The 17,321-nt window shown below is 35.6% G+C and overlaps 1 protein-coding gene across 2 annotated transcripts in view; it reads right to left on the reverse strand.

Annotated features, from left to right (window-relative positions):
• The window catches only part of LEPR (leptin receptor), a 75,240-nt gene that overhangs the window by 40,300 nt on the left and 17,619 nt on the right, over positions 1–17,321 (reverse strand). For both annotated transcript variants that reach the window (XM_060142548.1, XM_060142549.1), the window contains 5 exons: positions 12,409–12,617; positions 8,078–8,223; positions 6,057–6,201; positions 1,492–1,782; positions 1,215–1,332 (listed from right to left, as the gene is read on the reverse strand). In XM_060142548.1, the coding sequence (XP_059998531.1) occupies positions 1,215–1,332; positions 1,492–1,782; positions 6,057–6,201; positions 8,078–8,223; positions 12,409–12,617 (909 nt within the window). The remainder of the gene's footprint in view (positions 1–1,214; positions 1,333–1,491; positions 1,783–6,056; positions 6,202–8,077; positions 8,224–12,408; positions 12,618–17,321) is intronic.

Below are 17,321 nucleotides of genomic sequence, written 5' to 3' on the forward strand. Positions count from 1 at the left end.
AAGACAGATTACAAAAGTAAAATGGTATGCCATGAATATTCTATTGATTTTAAAGTTCTCATATCAGGTAAGATGAAGACAGCTATGATTCCCACGTGAGAAACAAAGAAATTGCCTCATTTTTTTCTAATATTACTTAAGAATAGACTGGGAGCATTAGGAATAGGAATCAGAACACAGTATTTGAGGAAATGGATTTGTTTTTCAAGCAGAAATTTTAGATTTTAAGAATAAATGAGCACAGGCTATACAAATTGAAAGTCCCAGTACAAACTGAGACAGGGTGTTTAAGAGTAGTACACACACTTGAAAACTACTAAAGAATGTTATAAAAATTGTCCTAATCAAGAGTGTTATTATTTTAGATAAAGGTCTCTGTAGAGAGAAGAATACTATAGGAAGACGATGACTTTAATTCTTTTCAAATCAGAGAATGGTAAAAAAAAAAAAAAAGCCACGCAAATTACTCTTTACTAGAATTGTTTAATCCTTATTAAGTAAACAAAGTTATAGTTACCAAAGGGGAAAGGGCGGGGAGGGAGGGATAATTTAGGAGTTTGGGATTAACAGATACCCAGTATTATATATATAATAGATAAACAACAAGGATTTACTATATAGCACAGAGAATTATATTCAGTATCTTATAATAACCTATAATGAAAAGAATTTGAAAAAGAATATATATATATATATATAACTGAATCACTTTGCTGTACACCTGAACATTGTAAATCAACTATATTTCAATTAAAAAATAATAATAATATTACCTATTTCTAAAGACCATTCATATTATCTCTTACAATATCTGTACCACTACCTCCAACCTTTTTCTAAAACATTAATCTTCAGCAAATGATACGAGGCTTCTATAATCCTTGATATTCTCCTCTAGCTAATTCTCCAAGTCAAATTAAAATGTATAGACATTAATTTTTTGGATTTCATTTACTAACTAAAATGCAACTGTGGAGAATTAACTGATCATCAGAAAAAAATAATCTGAAGCAAAAACAAATTACAATCTTTTTGTGTGTGAATTTTTTCAAGAATCACCAATTTATTTAACCCTCTAAAAATTTCCTAATTAAGAATATTCTACCTTCCTCTTTTGGGAATAAATCTACAAGACTACTGCTATGGTGATATTCTACAGGAGATGTTTATCTCACCATATCCACAGAAAAATAAAACAGCAAAAATATACATACCTCTGATACCTCAACTGCAAAGTGCTTCCCACAAGTGATTGGATTGCACTGGGTGACCATCTGCAAGTCATTTTAGTTAAGTACCCATCAGTTTCACATGATATATTGATATTGACATCTATTTAAAACACATTAAAATATTACTATAAAGCAAAAGCACCAAAACATTTTTAATGAAAATAAAATTTCCTTAACATCTTCAATGGGACTCTAAGATAGAGTCCATAATAAAAATGTATCTCATGGAATAAAATGAAGAAAATCCCGGGATTCTTACCAATCACATATAACTCAGCATAGCGATGGTGGCACTCATGCTCATTGCAGCAGTACACTGCGTCATAGGTGAACTTTCCTCGGGGTTTGGTTGCATTCAAATTAGGAAAAGTAACTTTGCTAACATGGTCACCCACAACATCATACTGGCTTTGGGGAATTTTCTCAGCTAAATTCATCCACCAAACAATCTTTTTTGAGGAAACTATCTTGTTTTCATTTTTATAGATGCAGTGAAAAGAAACGTTAGACCCAACGGTTGTCAGAATTTTAGGTGGAAAGTATATGACATCTGTAATGGGGAAAAAAAAGGCAGGATGTTAGATGAAGACAGAAAACATCACGTAAGCAATTGATACCATGTAAAAAAGATTCACAAGGCATTCAGGATTATACTGCCCAAAATAAAATGAGTGCGCTGAGACACTGCAGAACTGTAGCTGCCTGTTCGTGTACAGTTAGTAAGTGTCCCAAGCATTCCCATTCCCAAGTGACTTGAGCCTCCATAAATGTCCTCAGTATTTTCTAAACACAGAGACTTATGCATTATAAAATACGTTTTAGACAGTAATTGTCACTTGCTAACTGATAGGCAGGAAATTAATGAAAATGAAATGTAGTCTAATTCCACAATGGTATGTCTTCCATCAGACTCTGCTTTCAGAATCAGTGGACCTTAGCGCAAGTTCTTAAGTCAAATCCCTACAAAACAAAATCCTGAAGAATAAATGGTGATAGCCACTGTCTCGTTTGGACACATGAAAATTTCAAGTAAGCAGGTAGAGAAATAAGCTTTAAATAAGAAAACTTGTTAGGAAATGTAAAATCAATGATGCACCAGTAAACAAAGCAGGCAAAACTGTAAATACTGTTCTGTAGTATCATTTTAAGTTATTTAGTGCCAGTACCCTGTGGTTGAGGACAAGGGGAATCCGTATTTTTCTAAAATATCATTGTTAATGCCTATACACTATTCCATACTACTCTTTCAGTCTCCTATTGTTGGAAACATAGTTTGTCTCTATGTTTTATTAGAAACAATAAAAATAAATGAATGTTTACATAGGACGGAATTATTTCTGCCATAGTGTATTACAAAGACAGGGTATTTCAGTTGTACAATTTAAGGTAAGCTATTTTCTGCTGATAGAATATGAATATCTGTTTTCATACGTATTTGGATTACCCTCAAAACAAGTCCAAAAAGACCTTGACTAGTTTTTATTATTTTTCTCTTTTCAGTAATAGCATGCTAAACTCCAATGCCTTTATATTTATAATCCATGTAAGATATTTGCATCTTGTAGGTCTACAGTCAAGCATAAACAGGAAAAAATTTATTTCTTTATTGTAAAATAAGGAAACAATAATGATTTTCTTCTCATGACCAAGTATCAATACCTTTACAGGATCTACATTAATAAATTTTATTAAAAAAGGAAATTCTATTGATAAATACTAGTGAATTACTCAAAAGAACATAAACCATGGATCAAAACATTTTAGATAAGTTATTTTAAAATGTGTTATCATAGCTCCAGAAAATAGCTTTTTTTTAAATTCTTGGAGAAGATTACCTATCTTTCTTTAAGGACAAAATATTTTCTTTAACCTGGTATAAGAGCTGCACAGGAAGTGTAGAAATTATCTAATATCTGTTTCTCCTCTTCTTTCACAGCAACAAGAATGCAGTTAATAAAGGTACTACAAGAATTCAGCAATTCTAAAGTTGTTTTTAGTATGTAAATTGCAATATTCTTGTACTTTATAAGTTCTGGGAAGGTCCTGAGTTTTCCTCTACAAGCCCAAGATCTCCCAACAGCTATAGAGAAAGAACCTATCCAATTCATTTTAAAAGAATCCATAAGATGCAACTTCCCTGGCGGTCCAGTGGTTAAGACTCCACACTTCTAATGCAGGGGGCACGGGTTCCATCCCTGGTTGGGGAACTAAGGTCCCACATGGCGGGTGACCAAAAAAACAAACTAACTTTTTTAAAAAAAGACATAAGACCTACAAAATTAGAAAATAAAGGGATTCATACCCCATTTAAAAATAAATAAAAGAATTCATAATCATTCCTTGACTAGGAATAGTCAATGCTTCATTAACTGTGAACTTGGTAGGTTCACTTTTAATATATTAATGAATAAAAAGTAGTAGGTACAAAGGTACTGAGAATTAGCATTCTGTCTGCAGTAATACATCAAGTAACCTCTGTTTTTTTTTAAAAAAACAAACCCAAACTGTTTGAAAATGATAAGGTGGGTGTGCTAATTCATTCTAAACAAATTAACACCTCAATCTTACAGAATGTTTCTGTTTGGTGGATGCCATTACAGCACCTATTAGTGAACAATGGAGATGAATCTAATAATATTAGGTAACTAGACTTAAGGGACAAGGATTCAAAATCCTTTACACAAGAACAGGAAGTCCCCGAGTTCGGAGACATACTTTGCTGTTGCACACCTTTCAGGGAATAAACCTCAAGTGTGGTCAGCACTGTGAAGTGCAGACATTGCAGCCAACGTAACTCAGCAAACCTAAACCTAAAAAACCTAAGCAGCACTAAAACCTCATTTACCAGGAATCATGAAGGAAATGAGGTGTTCCACTAAAATGCTCTATGTAATTAAGCTTACTGCTTACTAGCTTTAAGAATCAATTTTATTTTTTATTTATTTATTTTTTTGCGGTACGCGGGCCTCTCACTGTTGTGGCCTCTCCCGCTGCGGAGCACAGGCTCCGGACGCACAGGCCCTGCGGCCATGGCTCACGGGCCCAGCAGCTCCGTGGCATGTGGGATCCTCCCGGACCGGGGCACGAACCCGCGTCCCCTGCATCGGCAGGCGGACTCTCAACCACTGCGCCACCAGGGAAGCCCTAAGAATCAATTTTTAGTGCCACCAGAAATCTTGCATAATTATACATTTATGCACTTAATTGTTTTACTAGTGGTTACAAACATGAACTTTGGAATTAGGCTACTTTCTAACTGCATTAACTTTTACAAGTTATTTAACCCTATCTAACTCTCAATTTCTTTGTCTATGAAACAGGAATAACAGTACCTATCTCACAGGGTTGTTGAAAGGATAAAATGATAGTACGTGCAAAGCACTTAGAACAGTGCCTAAACACAGGAGGCACCCTATAATTGTCAATATTATTATTATTAATCAATAAGGAATTATCAATCTACTTCTACCTTTTATTTGTGATTCAATACGCATTACATCATTACAGTAGACAATACTGTGATAGAGAAATGTGCTTGGGAGATACTAAAATGTATAAGATTTTCTCCCCACTCTTGGTGTCCTAGTCTACTTTCTATTTGGCAAGTTTCTGTCTTTCCCTTAATAATCGCATGGTACCACTTTGTGGCATAGGAGCTATCCAAGTTTGTTAAATTAGTAAGCTTAACCTTACGCTCATTGCTAAATCAACAAATTCTGCCCTTTGGAGCAGCCGTTTGCTCACTGTCTGGATTTACTTCTCACTTATTTTCCGGTTTTTCTGTTTGGGATGTCTACAGTCACTAGAGGGACACACCTGTGTTGAATAAGTAAAAGGCTAGCTGTTAATGGTAATATTGTTGGATATTGCACAAGTTAAATGTGTTGAATATCTGCTGAGTGTTTTACATGGTACTTGCTATCTCCATATATCCATAATCAACCTGAGTGAGTTTGAGTAGGAATAATTTTTGCACATTTGACAGATCAGACAACTAGTCAAAGGACCATGAACTGTCTTCCTATAGTCACAACCTGGTTTGTGCCAGGGCTAGCACCATTAGACTCCTGGACCTCTATGTAAAATATTGCACCTCAACTCCACGAGGAAGCTGTGAATAAATTGCAGTTTTTCTGATGTTAAAGATACCTTTAAAAATATGAAAACTGGGGCTTTCTTGGTGGCGCAGTGGTGAGAGTCCACCTGCCGATGCAGGGGACACGGGTTTATGCCCCGGTCCGGGAAGATCCCACATGCCGCGGAGCGGCTGGGCCCGTGAGCCATGGCCGCTGAGCCTGTGCGTCCGGAGCCTGTGCTCCGCAACGGGAGAGGCCACAACAGTGACAGGCCCGCGTACCACAAAAAAAAAAAAAGAAAAGAAAATTGAAAGTAAAAACTCTGAAAAGCAAGCATCTGGAGTGAAAAGAATTGCTTAATTATATATGTAATACTCAAATAAAATTTTAATACTTAAAAATCTCTGCCAAATAAATATACCTGATTTTCAAGTGTAAATTCAGGAACTGTCAATACAAGTAGTGTTCTGAATTTGTAAATTTGGAACTATTATATTAACTCTATCTTTTGGGTAAGAAAGAGTAATTCAGCAAGATACTGCTATGGGTGCACATAAATGTGGGAGCTCTCACACAAGTTTTCATTAACAGGTTAAAAATTTAAATTGTTCAAAATTTAAATTAAAAGTTAATATGGTGTTCCTCCTTTAGGTTTACTGCCACAAAATTTAAGATGCATATAATATGCCAAAGGCAAATTCAAGAACCATATTCCCCTGTCACTAGAAGTGACTCTTATAAAACCTACCTTGTGTGGTAAAGGTAAGGGGGGTGCTCCAGTCACTCCAGATTCCTGGGCCATCCAGTCTCTTGCTCCTCACCTGAACCTCATAAGAAGACCCAGGAAGCACACTGTCTACTAGCAGAGATGTAGCTGAGACAATCTCATCAGCCTGTTAAATATTATTTGAAAACATCAGAGCATCAGGTCGGTGTGAAGCCTTTACCAAAATTGATCACAAGCAGGTCTCAACTAATCTCACAGAATTAAAATCTTGCAGAGTAGTTAGCTGGCCACAGTGGAATTTAAAAGAGATCAATAACCCAATAACAAATGTTTGACTGACAATAGTCAATAAAATTTTAAATAGCCTGTAAGTCCAAGGAAAGAAATCACAATGATAATCAGCATTTAACTGAATGTTGACCTCTCAGAATTTAAGAGATACAGCTAAAGTCAGTGGGAAGCTTCAAGCCTCTGCTGACATCTGTAACACACATGGTAGAAGATGATGCACAGGGGTGGACAGAGAACTATAAGCATTCCTAGAGCAAAGTGTCACAGAAGGAGGGCATGAATAATTTTAAGGACCCAAGGCTGATGATCAGCTATAGTGAATCAAAATATCTAAGAGACCTAACTGCATGAGACAACCAATGATGTACTCCAAAGATATTGAACTCCCTGGCTCATTAAGACTGTGGAGCACCGCAGACTAAAAATGGCGAAAAGCATCAGAAATGCATTAAACAATTTCAGATCACCTGTAGTTAAAATCCTATTATCTCCATTTTACAGATGAGAAAGCTAAAGCCCAGAGAAGCCTCAACTGCTTTTTCCATACATGACACTGGATTCTCATTCTGTTCTTTATGAATATAAAGTCTTAAAAAATTAGCCCAGATCTAAAAAGACAGATTTTTACCTCTAAATTAGATAACAATCAGTTTCACAAATTATAGTGCCGAAGTCTTTGCATGGCTCACAAGGCTCTTTATGACCTCCTCCTCCCCTCCCCCTCTTTGATCATCCACTAATACTATTGCCCTCACTCACCACCCTGGCCTCCAGCTTCTCATCCAGCTTAGGGCCTCTGAATTGCTATTTTCCCTATTTAGACTCCAATTCTCCCAGATATCTACATCACCATTTCCTTCAAATCCCTGCTCAAATATCACCTTTTCAAGGGGAAGCTCTCCTTGATATTATTAATATTTATTTAATATTAATTAAATATTATTATTTAATTAAAATATTAATTATTATTACCAATATTTAATATTATTAATATTTCAACCCACCCTCTCCCGCTAGCATTCCCAAGCTCCCCTCATCCTGTTCTACTACACAATGGATCCTGAGTTCTTGGCACGTAGTAGGCGCTCAATACTTACTGAAAGAACGAAAAAAGGATTTGACACACTATACATGTTTGTACTGCATGTAAACAAATACATTGAGCAATAAGAAAAAATAAGGATGACATGTAAAATCAGAAACCAGAGAAGGTCTTTAGGTGAAAATATTATAGTTATGAATTCAATAATTCTGTATCTGGACTTCTTGTAGCCATTAGTTGTGCGTGCGTGTGTGTGTGTGTGTGGTGTGTGTGTGTGGTGTTAATGAGAGGGAGAGGGAGAAGGAGAGTGAGAGGAAGGGTGAGAAGAAGAGAGAGAGAGACACACAGAGAATTAATCTAATATACATAAACTTTTGGAAAAGAAACTTTTCCTCGCAGTAAATTCTGGGAGGAATTTGTCATGCTCCTCAAAATATAACAGGGATCTACATGTAAGACATATTGAGTAACATCAAACAATTCTTCTAAAATCATTTTATGGAAGATGCAGAAATGCTGTATATACGCTCATTTCTTATGCTGCTCCTGAATGAAAGCCAATGGTATGACCTTAAATTATGCCTGATTCTGCTCCAGGAGCAGGATGCACATTTGGTATGCAGAAGTGTTCTGTATGGAATTTGTAGGGGGTCTCACCTTTCCTTCATTGCTTCTCAACTTTTCATTTTATTTACTAAAATATACTTACTTTTCTCATATTTTTTGTAGAATTCTCTGAATATTTCACTTGATATTGAAGTTGAAATGGTACCAAGGTTGGGCTGGACCAAGAAATCTTTAAATTACCAGTATCTGTGATTTTCATACACAAACCTAATGGTGGATCAGGCTTCACTTAAGGAAAAAAAAAGAACACTTTTAAGTCATGTCATTTTCATGATAATCATAAAGTGAAGTCAAAATGAGTTTTTAGCATATCCTATTCTTTCAACTAAAGTGTCTTTATTCAAAGGCTACTTACAGATCCAAAATATTGGTTCTACTCCTGTACCTTACTATAGCAATCCATGTATCTTCATTTCCTTTTCCCTACATGGTAAAAACTATAAATCAGTAAATGATGTTATTTTGATAAATGTGAATTCCTGCTGTAAAAAAGCCTGCCTTACTTTATTTAACCTAGCTTTTGCTATGCTTATTTGAATCCTCCCCTGACAAAACCCACTGTTTTAGCAAATGACAAGTGGAAAAAGTATATTACAGAGCACTATTTGGAAAATGCATATAAATTTTGCATGCAAAAATCAATGCACATATTCATGCAAATTCATGTAAATATGCATGCATATTCAGTATATTTATTACTTTTAAAATACAACAAATCCAGATATACCCATTCAAATAGCCCAAACCATGCACAGTTTACACGCAGTAAACACAGCATTAGCAGGCCCTGGCTTGTCACCAGAAATGGGGATGGAGTTTCTTATCCTAATGGGGTATTTAACTCAGTTTATAATTTCTGAGTTCATGTGTATATGTGTTTTTATGTACACCTATGCATTTGTGTATATTGATACATGGAGATTTGTGTGTGTGTGGCTTTAAACATAGAATATAACCTTTAAATCATTTGTAGAAACAATGCAAACATCTTACAATAAAGGATTGATTGAATAAATAATGATTCATCCCTTTAAGGGAAATCTATACAGCCTTTAAAAATCATATTAGAGAATAATATTGAAAATGTTTAATACTGTTAGTTTTAAAAGTTTATTAAACAACATCTATAGTTGGATTCCTGATTTATTAAAATTTACAAATTAAAGGATATTTGTAAATACATATTAAAATAGAAATAAATGCCAAAATAGTAGATAATAAATGAATAAAATAATTTTTCTTCTTTGTGCATCTCTATGCTTTCAAGATTTTTGTGATTAACAGGAATTATTCATGAACACAGAAATCACCATTACACTGGAATATTTACTGACTTTTATTTTCAAGAAAAAAAATGGCACATTCTTTACACATTCCATATTTTCATGAATTTAGTCATAGTTTTTTTTCTTTCCTTGAGTCAAAATTAATGAAGTTTTTACTTTCTGTGACATATTACAAATTTTAGTTACTTTAAAGCAGGTGTATCTAAACCGTAAAGTCCAGAAACAACAGGTGAAATTCACTGAGTTCTCGTGACCAATAAGACAGAAAACAAAGACACCAAACAGAAGTGAAATCACAAAATTATAAACTATTTTACATTTCCTATTTGCATACATATATGTCTTCATATTAGAAATCTAAAAATAAATCTTTCCCTGGACCCCCTATGTACTCAGTCCCAGACCTCATCTACCTGCTTCTTTCAGAGGAAGCATTCTTTCAGAGGAGAATTCCTCCAAAGAGCTGGCATACTCACTTTCTCCACTTTGCATCCCATTTTCCTGAGCAACCTATTCTGATCAGGTCTTTCTTCTCACTAGTCCACTGAAACTACTCTTACCAAGGTCACTACACTTTGCCAAATCCAATGTCAACTGTCTGATTCATTTTACTCCATCTCTCAGCAGTATTCCTACTGCTTGTTCCGTGAGTAGCTGAAATACTTTTTTCACTTGGCTTCCAGGCCACCACACTCCTTTACTCCTCTTTTCTTTCTGATCATCCCTCAGTCTTTCTCTCACTGAACTCTAAATATGTGATCTCATACAATCTCATAAACATCTGTATGCTACAGACTCCCAAATATATATTTCCCCTGAACTCCAGGCTCATATATCCAACTACATACTCAACATCTCTTCGGTTTCTAATAAGCATCTCAACCATAATATGTCACACTCTCTAATATCCCCATCTCAGCATCTGGTACCACTATTCTGGTACCACCCAGGTCCAAGCCTAACTATTATCCTTGATTCCTCTCTGTCCTTCACACTCCATACCCAATCCACTAGAACGTTCAGTCAGCACCATCTCCTAAATAGATCCCAAGCCTGATCATTTCTTTACTTCTCCACTGCAACAACCCTAAGCCAATGGGACAATTCCAACAGCTTCCTATCTGATTCCTCTGCTTCTACTCTTGCAACTATTCTTCCTTCCTTCCTCATCAATTTCCTTCTTCACATGCAGCATAAATCTTAAACATATGCATGCTTACACACGCACACATGCACACACACACACACACACACACACACCCTTGATCATATCATTCTCCTGGTTCAAATGCCTCCACTGCAATTAGAATAAAATCCAAAAGTTGTAACCCTGGTTTATGGTATGACCTGGACCCAGATGACTCTCTAACCACATCTCTAAATATTCTCCTACTTCATTCATTCCATGCAAAAGAGTCTTGTATTTCGTTCTTCCAACTTCTAAGCTCATTCCATCCCAGGAATTTTTATGAGTGCTATTCTTCCTGCTTGGAGCACCTTTTGTTTTCGCATGGCTATCTCTTTTCTTTCAGCTTAAATGCTATCTTCTAAAAGAGGACATCTATAACTGAAATAATAGCCCCTACACCTGACATTCTCCATCACACAACTTCTCTTATTTCTTTCATAGCACTTTTAAAAATATTATCACATATATCTCAATACGAGGAAAGATTTTTTTCCCCAAAATTATCCGAAATAAGACAAAATCATTTTTAAGGTTCTTATAAAGTCTATCGCAGCAACTTCTCTTAACTACTTTACTTTTAAAAACAATTTAATTCAATGCTGGTTCTAAATATTTCTAAAAATCACCTGATAGAACTGGTTTTAAAAAGAGAAAATGATGATACTTTATAGATTTTGTATTTTTCCCTGTGGTATAACGTCATGACTGAATTCCTTGGATATCACTGTAATTACATTGTGGAGATCACAAATATATCCCTAGAGGACAAGTTATTTTAAAGTCCTAATGTTAAATATGATGTCATATGCAGATTCAAAAAGTGCTATTTCCTCAGTAACTTAGAAGTGAAGGTAAAGCTGTGTGGGAAAGTGTGTCAGGTACTTGGAAAAGTGGCTCTAGTGATGTCAAAATCAATGATGCAGAGATGCATATAAAGAGTTTGTATACAGGTCTATAATATTACAATAACAAGAATTTAAGGGCTTCCCTGGTGGCGCAGTGGTTGAGAGTCCGCCTGCCGATGCAGGGGACACGGGTTCGTGCCCTGGTCCGGGAGGATCCCATGTGCCGCGGAGCGGCTGGGCCCGTGAGCCATGGCCGCTGAGCCAGCGTGTCTGGAGCCTGTGCTCCGCAACGGGAGAGGCCACAACAGTGAGAGGCCCGTGTATCGCAAAAAAAAAAAAAAAATTGTTTGTATACAATCGTTTCAGGAAATGTAAATGTAAAATAGTAACACCATTAAATTATGTATCATACGTAATACATAATTTAACATACACATACGAAACTGAGTTAATAAATTAAATAGTTTAACATTTGCCTATATTATTCACACTGAATAACTGAATACACTGAATATATGTAATTATACATTCCAGTTGATCAAATAAATTTGGAGAATCTTTGCACTGAAAATATGGGCCTTTGCCTATTATTTGAGTTTTTCTTAAGGTCAGATTTGTACAGCAAATTATTTATGTTTTTACTGTTTCTCTCTGCCCACTACTGTCTGCCCCTGTTCTGTGAGGCATTCACCATTGTCTCCCCAGCTCCTAGGTCAGTGGCTGACACGCATGAGCCTCTAAGAAATGCTTACTGAAGGCATAAATTCAGATAATAACAAGCTTTCAATTATTTTCAGAAATAGTTATCCAAGATGTGAAAAAGTAATAATCAAGCAATAAATATCCATTAGATGGATCCAGGATTTAAAGAAATCAAACTGTTTTCAAAAAGAATTTAAGTTACAATTGCAGAGATATCTATACTGCTGTTAAATCATTCCAGAAGCTGCTTTTAATACTCCCTAGAACTACACTTACCATCTTTAGAGTGTCGGTCAAAGCAAGATAAGCTAGTGAAAAATTTTGTAAGCAATCTTCAACCTGTTTGTATGACTGATGTTGATATCTATTATCTTTTTTATGCACAACTTACCAACATTAATGGGCTGAACTGACATTGGAGGTGAGTGAAAAATTACTCCACCAGATGTGATTTTCAAATACATAAGAAGGGTGTAATTGATTTTGACTGTTGGCACAGGCACATGACATTCACAACATTCATGAACACTGCAGTTGCACTGAACAATCTGAAAACTGCTTTTCTGGGGGAGCAGAGGTGACTCTTCTAATACTTCAAGCCTATATGGAAAAAGAAGAGCTAAATATTAACACAGATGTGAAAGCACTGGATATATTTAAAATGTAGGACACAACATCCAAATTGAGGGCAGCTATTCTGCACACTCAGCTTAAAGAGCATCTGGGGAAAAAAGATACATTATAACAAGGATACAAAGACAGGGGTTAAAGCAGGTTAGCTATCAGAAATAATATAAACAATGGGCTTCGCTGGCAGCGCAGTGGTTGAGAGTCTGCCTGCCGATGCAGGGGACACAGGTTTGTGCCCCGGTCCGGGAGGATCCCACATCCCGCAGAGCGGCTGGGCCCGTGAGCCATGGCCTCTGGGCCTGCGCGTCCGGAGCCTGTGCTCCGCAGCAGGAGAGGCCACAACAGTTGAGAGGCCCGCGTACCACAAAAAAAAAAGAAAAAAAGAAATAATATAAACAAGAAGACAGTGAAGTACTGAAAGGAAAGAAAAATTGTGATCCTAAACCCTAAATGCAGTAACAATATCTTTCAAAATAAACATGCAATAAAGGCTTTTTCAGACACGCCAAAATGGAAATAACTCATTATCATCAGACCTGCATTATAAAAAATGCTAAAGGAAGTCCTTCAGGCAAAAAGAAAATGATAGTAGATAGAAGTCTGGTTCCACACAAAGAAATGAAATTTAACTAAAAGGGTAGATATTTATTGACTGATTAAAGCAAAAATAATAACCGTGTAGTGTTGGGTTTATAACATAGGTAGAAGTAAACTGTATGACATTAGTACCAAACTTGGGGAAGGGGGAGATCTGTAAGTACACAGTTGTAATGTTATTCTACTATACACAAAGTGGTGTCATAGCAGCTAGAGGTATAATATCAGTTCGACTACAATAAGTCAAAGACCTATATTCTAAATCCTAAAGCCACCACTAAAGTCATAAAACAAGAAGTTACAGCTAATAAGCTACGATAATCAGCCATTGGAGTATGAGTGTAAAGATAGGAAAATAGATTAATGGAACAGAAGAGGGACCAGCACCTATATGTACAATCAATTTTCTACAAAGGTACAAGCAGTTCTGTGGAGAAAAAGTAATCTTTTCAATAAATTGTGCTGGAACAGTGGGATATCTACATGCTCCCCACCCCAAAAAGCAACTTTAATCCATACCCCCCACCACACCTAAAAATTAATTCAAAATGGATCATCAATCCAAATGTCAAGTCTAAAGCTATGAATCTTTTAGAAGAAAATATGGGAAAAAGTTTTTGTGGCCTTGGTTTAGATAAGAATTTCTTAGATGAAACACAAAAGCATGATCCATAAAAGAACAAATTGATATTGTTATAAAGTAGAAACTAACACACCACTGTAAAGCAATTATACTCCAATAAAGATGTTAAAAAAGAAAAAGAACAAATTGATAATTGGACTTCTATCAAGATTGAAAACTTCTGTTCTTCAAAAGACACTGTGAAAGATAAAAAATAACAAAAGACAAGTCACAGACTGAGAGAATACATTTGCCAGTCATCTCTCTGATAAAGGACTTGAACCCAGAAGATATAAAGAACTTTCATAACTCAATAATAATATTAAAAAATCCAATTAAAAATAGGCCAAAATGTCAATAGTCACTTCTCCACAGAATACATAGAATGAAAAGAAACATGTGAAAAGAAGCCCCAAATCACTAGTTATTCAGGAAATGCAAATTAAAACCCCAATACTACTATCCACATATTAGAATGGTCAAAATTGAAAAGATTCATCATATCACATATTGAAGAGGTATGCAGGAACTGGAACTCTAATACACTGCTGGTAGGAATGTAAAATGATACAACTTTGGAAAACAGTTTTGCAATTTCTTAAGTTGTTAAACATACACCTACTATATAATTTACATATTCCATTCCCAGGTATTCATCCAGGAGAAGTAAAAGCATATATCCTTACAGAGATATGTGCACAAACAAGTACAGAGAATTGTAGCAGCTTTCTTTGTAAGAGCCAAAACCTGTAAACAACTCATTTATCAGTCAATAGGTGAGTAGACAAACGAACTGTGGTATATTCATATAATGGAATGCTACTCAGCAATGAAAAGGAATGGACTGCCAGTAGATTCACACAGCATTAATGAATCTCAAAATAATCATGCCATGTGAAAGCAAGACAAAAGTTCTGTAGGAATGCATTTATATAAAATTCTAGAAAATGCAAAGAAACCTTTGGTTACAGAAAGGGTCAGATCAGTCATTGCCTGGGGACGGTGGAGGATGGGAGGTGGGGCTGGTGGTAGGGTACCACAGGTAGGAGTAGAGGGTGGGATTACAAAGGGGCAAGAAGAAATTTTGTGATTGACAATAGATTCATTTTCTTTATTATGGTGAAGACTTTATGAGTGGTTTCATATATCAAAACTTATAAGTTTACACTAAATATGTACAGTTTATTTTATATTCTTATATGTCAAAAAAGCTGTTTACAAAAAAAAGGAAATCTAGGGAAAAGTTTTTAAGCAATACTTTGCCTATCACTGTAAACCTACAAATGAATGGGTTAACTTTAAAAAATAACTGTAATTATCTTATAGGGTTACCCAACTCAAGGCATAGAGAATAACAGCCTGCAATCAAGACACAGACAGTTGTTATTTCTGATTTTTTCGTGTTTGTTTTTTTCATCTGCCTCATCCCATGAAGAGTTCTAAGCCTTGGTATAAATGAGAAGTCTTTAGGGTGGAAGTTCATGGCAGGGGCGGGGGGTATCCATGCCTCATATTCCCTGTCTTGCTTGAGCTACCCCCATTCTGTCCATAAACACCTGCTGCCTCGTATCCAAGCCACTGCACGCTTTTTAAAGAACCTGGGGACAGGGAGAGAGTATTAATATTTAGGCATGATCACTGCCCTCAGAAAAGACCTCAGTCCTTTTGGAGGAAAAAGCTGTAAGAGATAAATATACTAACTAAAAATTCAACGTGGAGAAAGTGTTGCTTTAGAAACTGTGCTAACTAGCCTATACACGAGTATTCAGATATAAACACATGAGAGAAACGGACCCTAACCTTTCCAAACACACCCCACGAATTATTAAGTGTTTTGAATTATGATAGATGTTTTCAAGTTTCCTGAGCTAGACTTTAGTATTCCTTTAGTCCTAAAGAAAAAACATCAATCAGGAAACAACATTTACAAGACATTTTAATGTGCAAAGCAATATCCTGGGCACTGTGGAAGGGATACTGTTATTGTAAGAAGCACACTAAATTAACATTGAGACCTAAATCAGGTTTTTCTGTTTGCTTATGAACCATAAGACCATAGACAAGTAAGTTCATCTTTGTGAGCCTTGGTCTCCTTAAACAGTAAAACAGAGAAAATGCCTGAACCATCTGTCTTTATTAAGTTTTTGTGAATATAAAAGACAATTACATAAAAGTTTTTTTTTTTTTTTTGCAGTACGCGGGCCTCTCACTGTTGTGGCCTCACCCGTTGCGGAGCACAGGCTCCAGACGCGCAGGCTCAGAGGCCATGGCCCACGGGCCCAGCCACTCCGCGGCACGTGGGATCTTCCCAGACCGGGGCATGAACCTGCATCCCCCGCATCGGCAGGCGGACTCTAAACCACTGTACCACCAGGGAAGCCCCATAAAAGTATTTTTAAAAACTTTAAAGGGCTATACACCCATGAAATTCCATTTTGAATTGGAGGTGGAATGACTTAGCACTTTCAACTTTATCTAAATCTTTAAACAAATCCAATGAAATGTTATTTTTAAAAATATCACACCATGGCTTTTATGTGTTTTTCAAATATTAAAATAAAAGCTTTTATCAGAAGAGTATGGAACAAATTAAATGAATTGTGGTTATTTATGTCAGAAATACACTTGCAGCTTGTATTATGCTTTGACTGAAGAACTCCCAAATTTTAAGCCACAAATAGAACTGAACAGAAAACAAGACACATATACTCCAGTAATATTTTTTAAAGGATAGGAAATTCTGGTGATATTTTTCTTTTTTAAAACAAAAAGAAAAGTTAGAATTACACTGTCTTACTTTACACGGTCTCACCAATGCCATCTTTTTCTAAATACAGTGGACATTTGTAGAATATGGCTGATTACCAATGAAATTAACTCTGTGGTTTCTCTACCACTTCACTGTTGTGTTCTATTTAATCAATCTATTTTCATTTTCTTTACAATTTAAATATATGCAAATATATATATTAATAATAATGACTATATACAATGATTATATATTATATAGTATGTATATATACAACATATATTGTAGTATTTCATAATTTGTGTTTTTTTAAAAAAAAACAAACTCCATTCAGTAATTTCCCAAACCACTCCAACAGATAACCCCATCATGAAAGTCTAAGAATGAACCTAAACCTAGTTTTCAAATGCTCTAAACAGGGGTGAGAAACCTGCAGCCCAAATAACACCCATTTTTAGAAGGACTTCTTACATTAACCAATGGTTTAAAACAATACAAAGAAAAGAGGAAGAATATTCCATGATTCATGTAAATTATATGAAATTCAAATTTCAGTGTCCATAAACACAGTCGTGCTCATTCATTTACATATTAATTGTGACTACAAGGTTGTGATAGAGACAGTATGGTGGGCAAAGTCTAAAATATTTACTCTCTAGACTTTTAAGAAAAAAATTTTTAATCCCAGCTATACGCCAAAAACATT

This window comes from Lagenorhynchus albirostris, chromosome 2 (genome assembly GCF_949774975.1).
Source record: "Lagenorhynchus albirostris chromosome 2, mLagAlb1.1, whole genome shotgun sequence".
NCBI lineage: Eukaryota > Metazoa > Chordata > Mammalia > Artiodactyla > Delphinidae > Lagenorhynchus > Lagenorhynchus albirostris.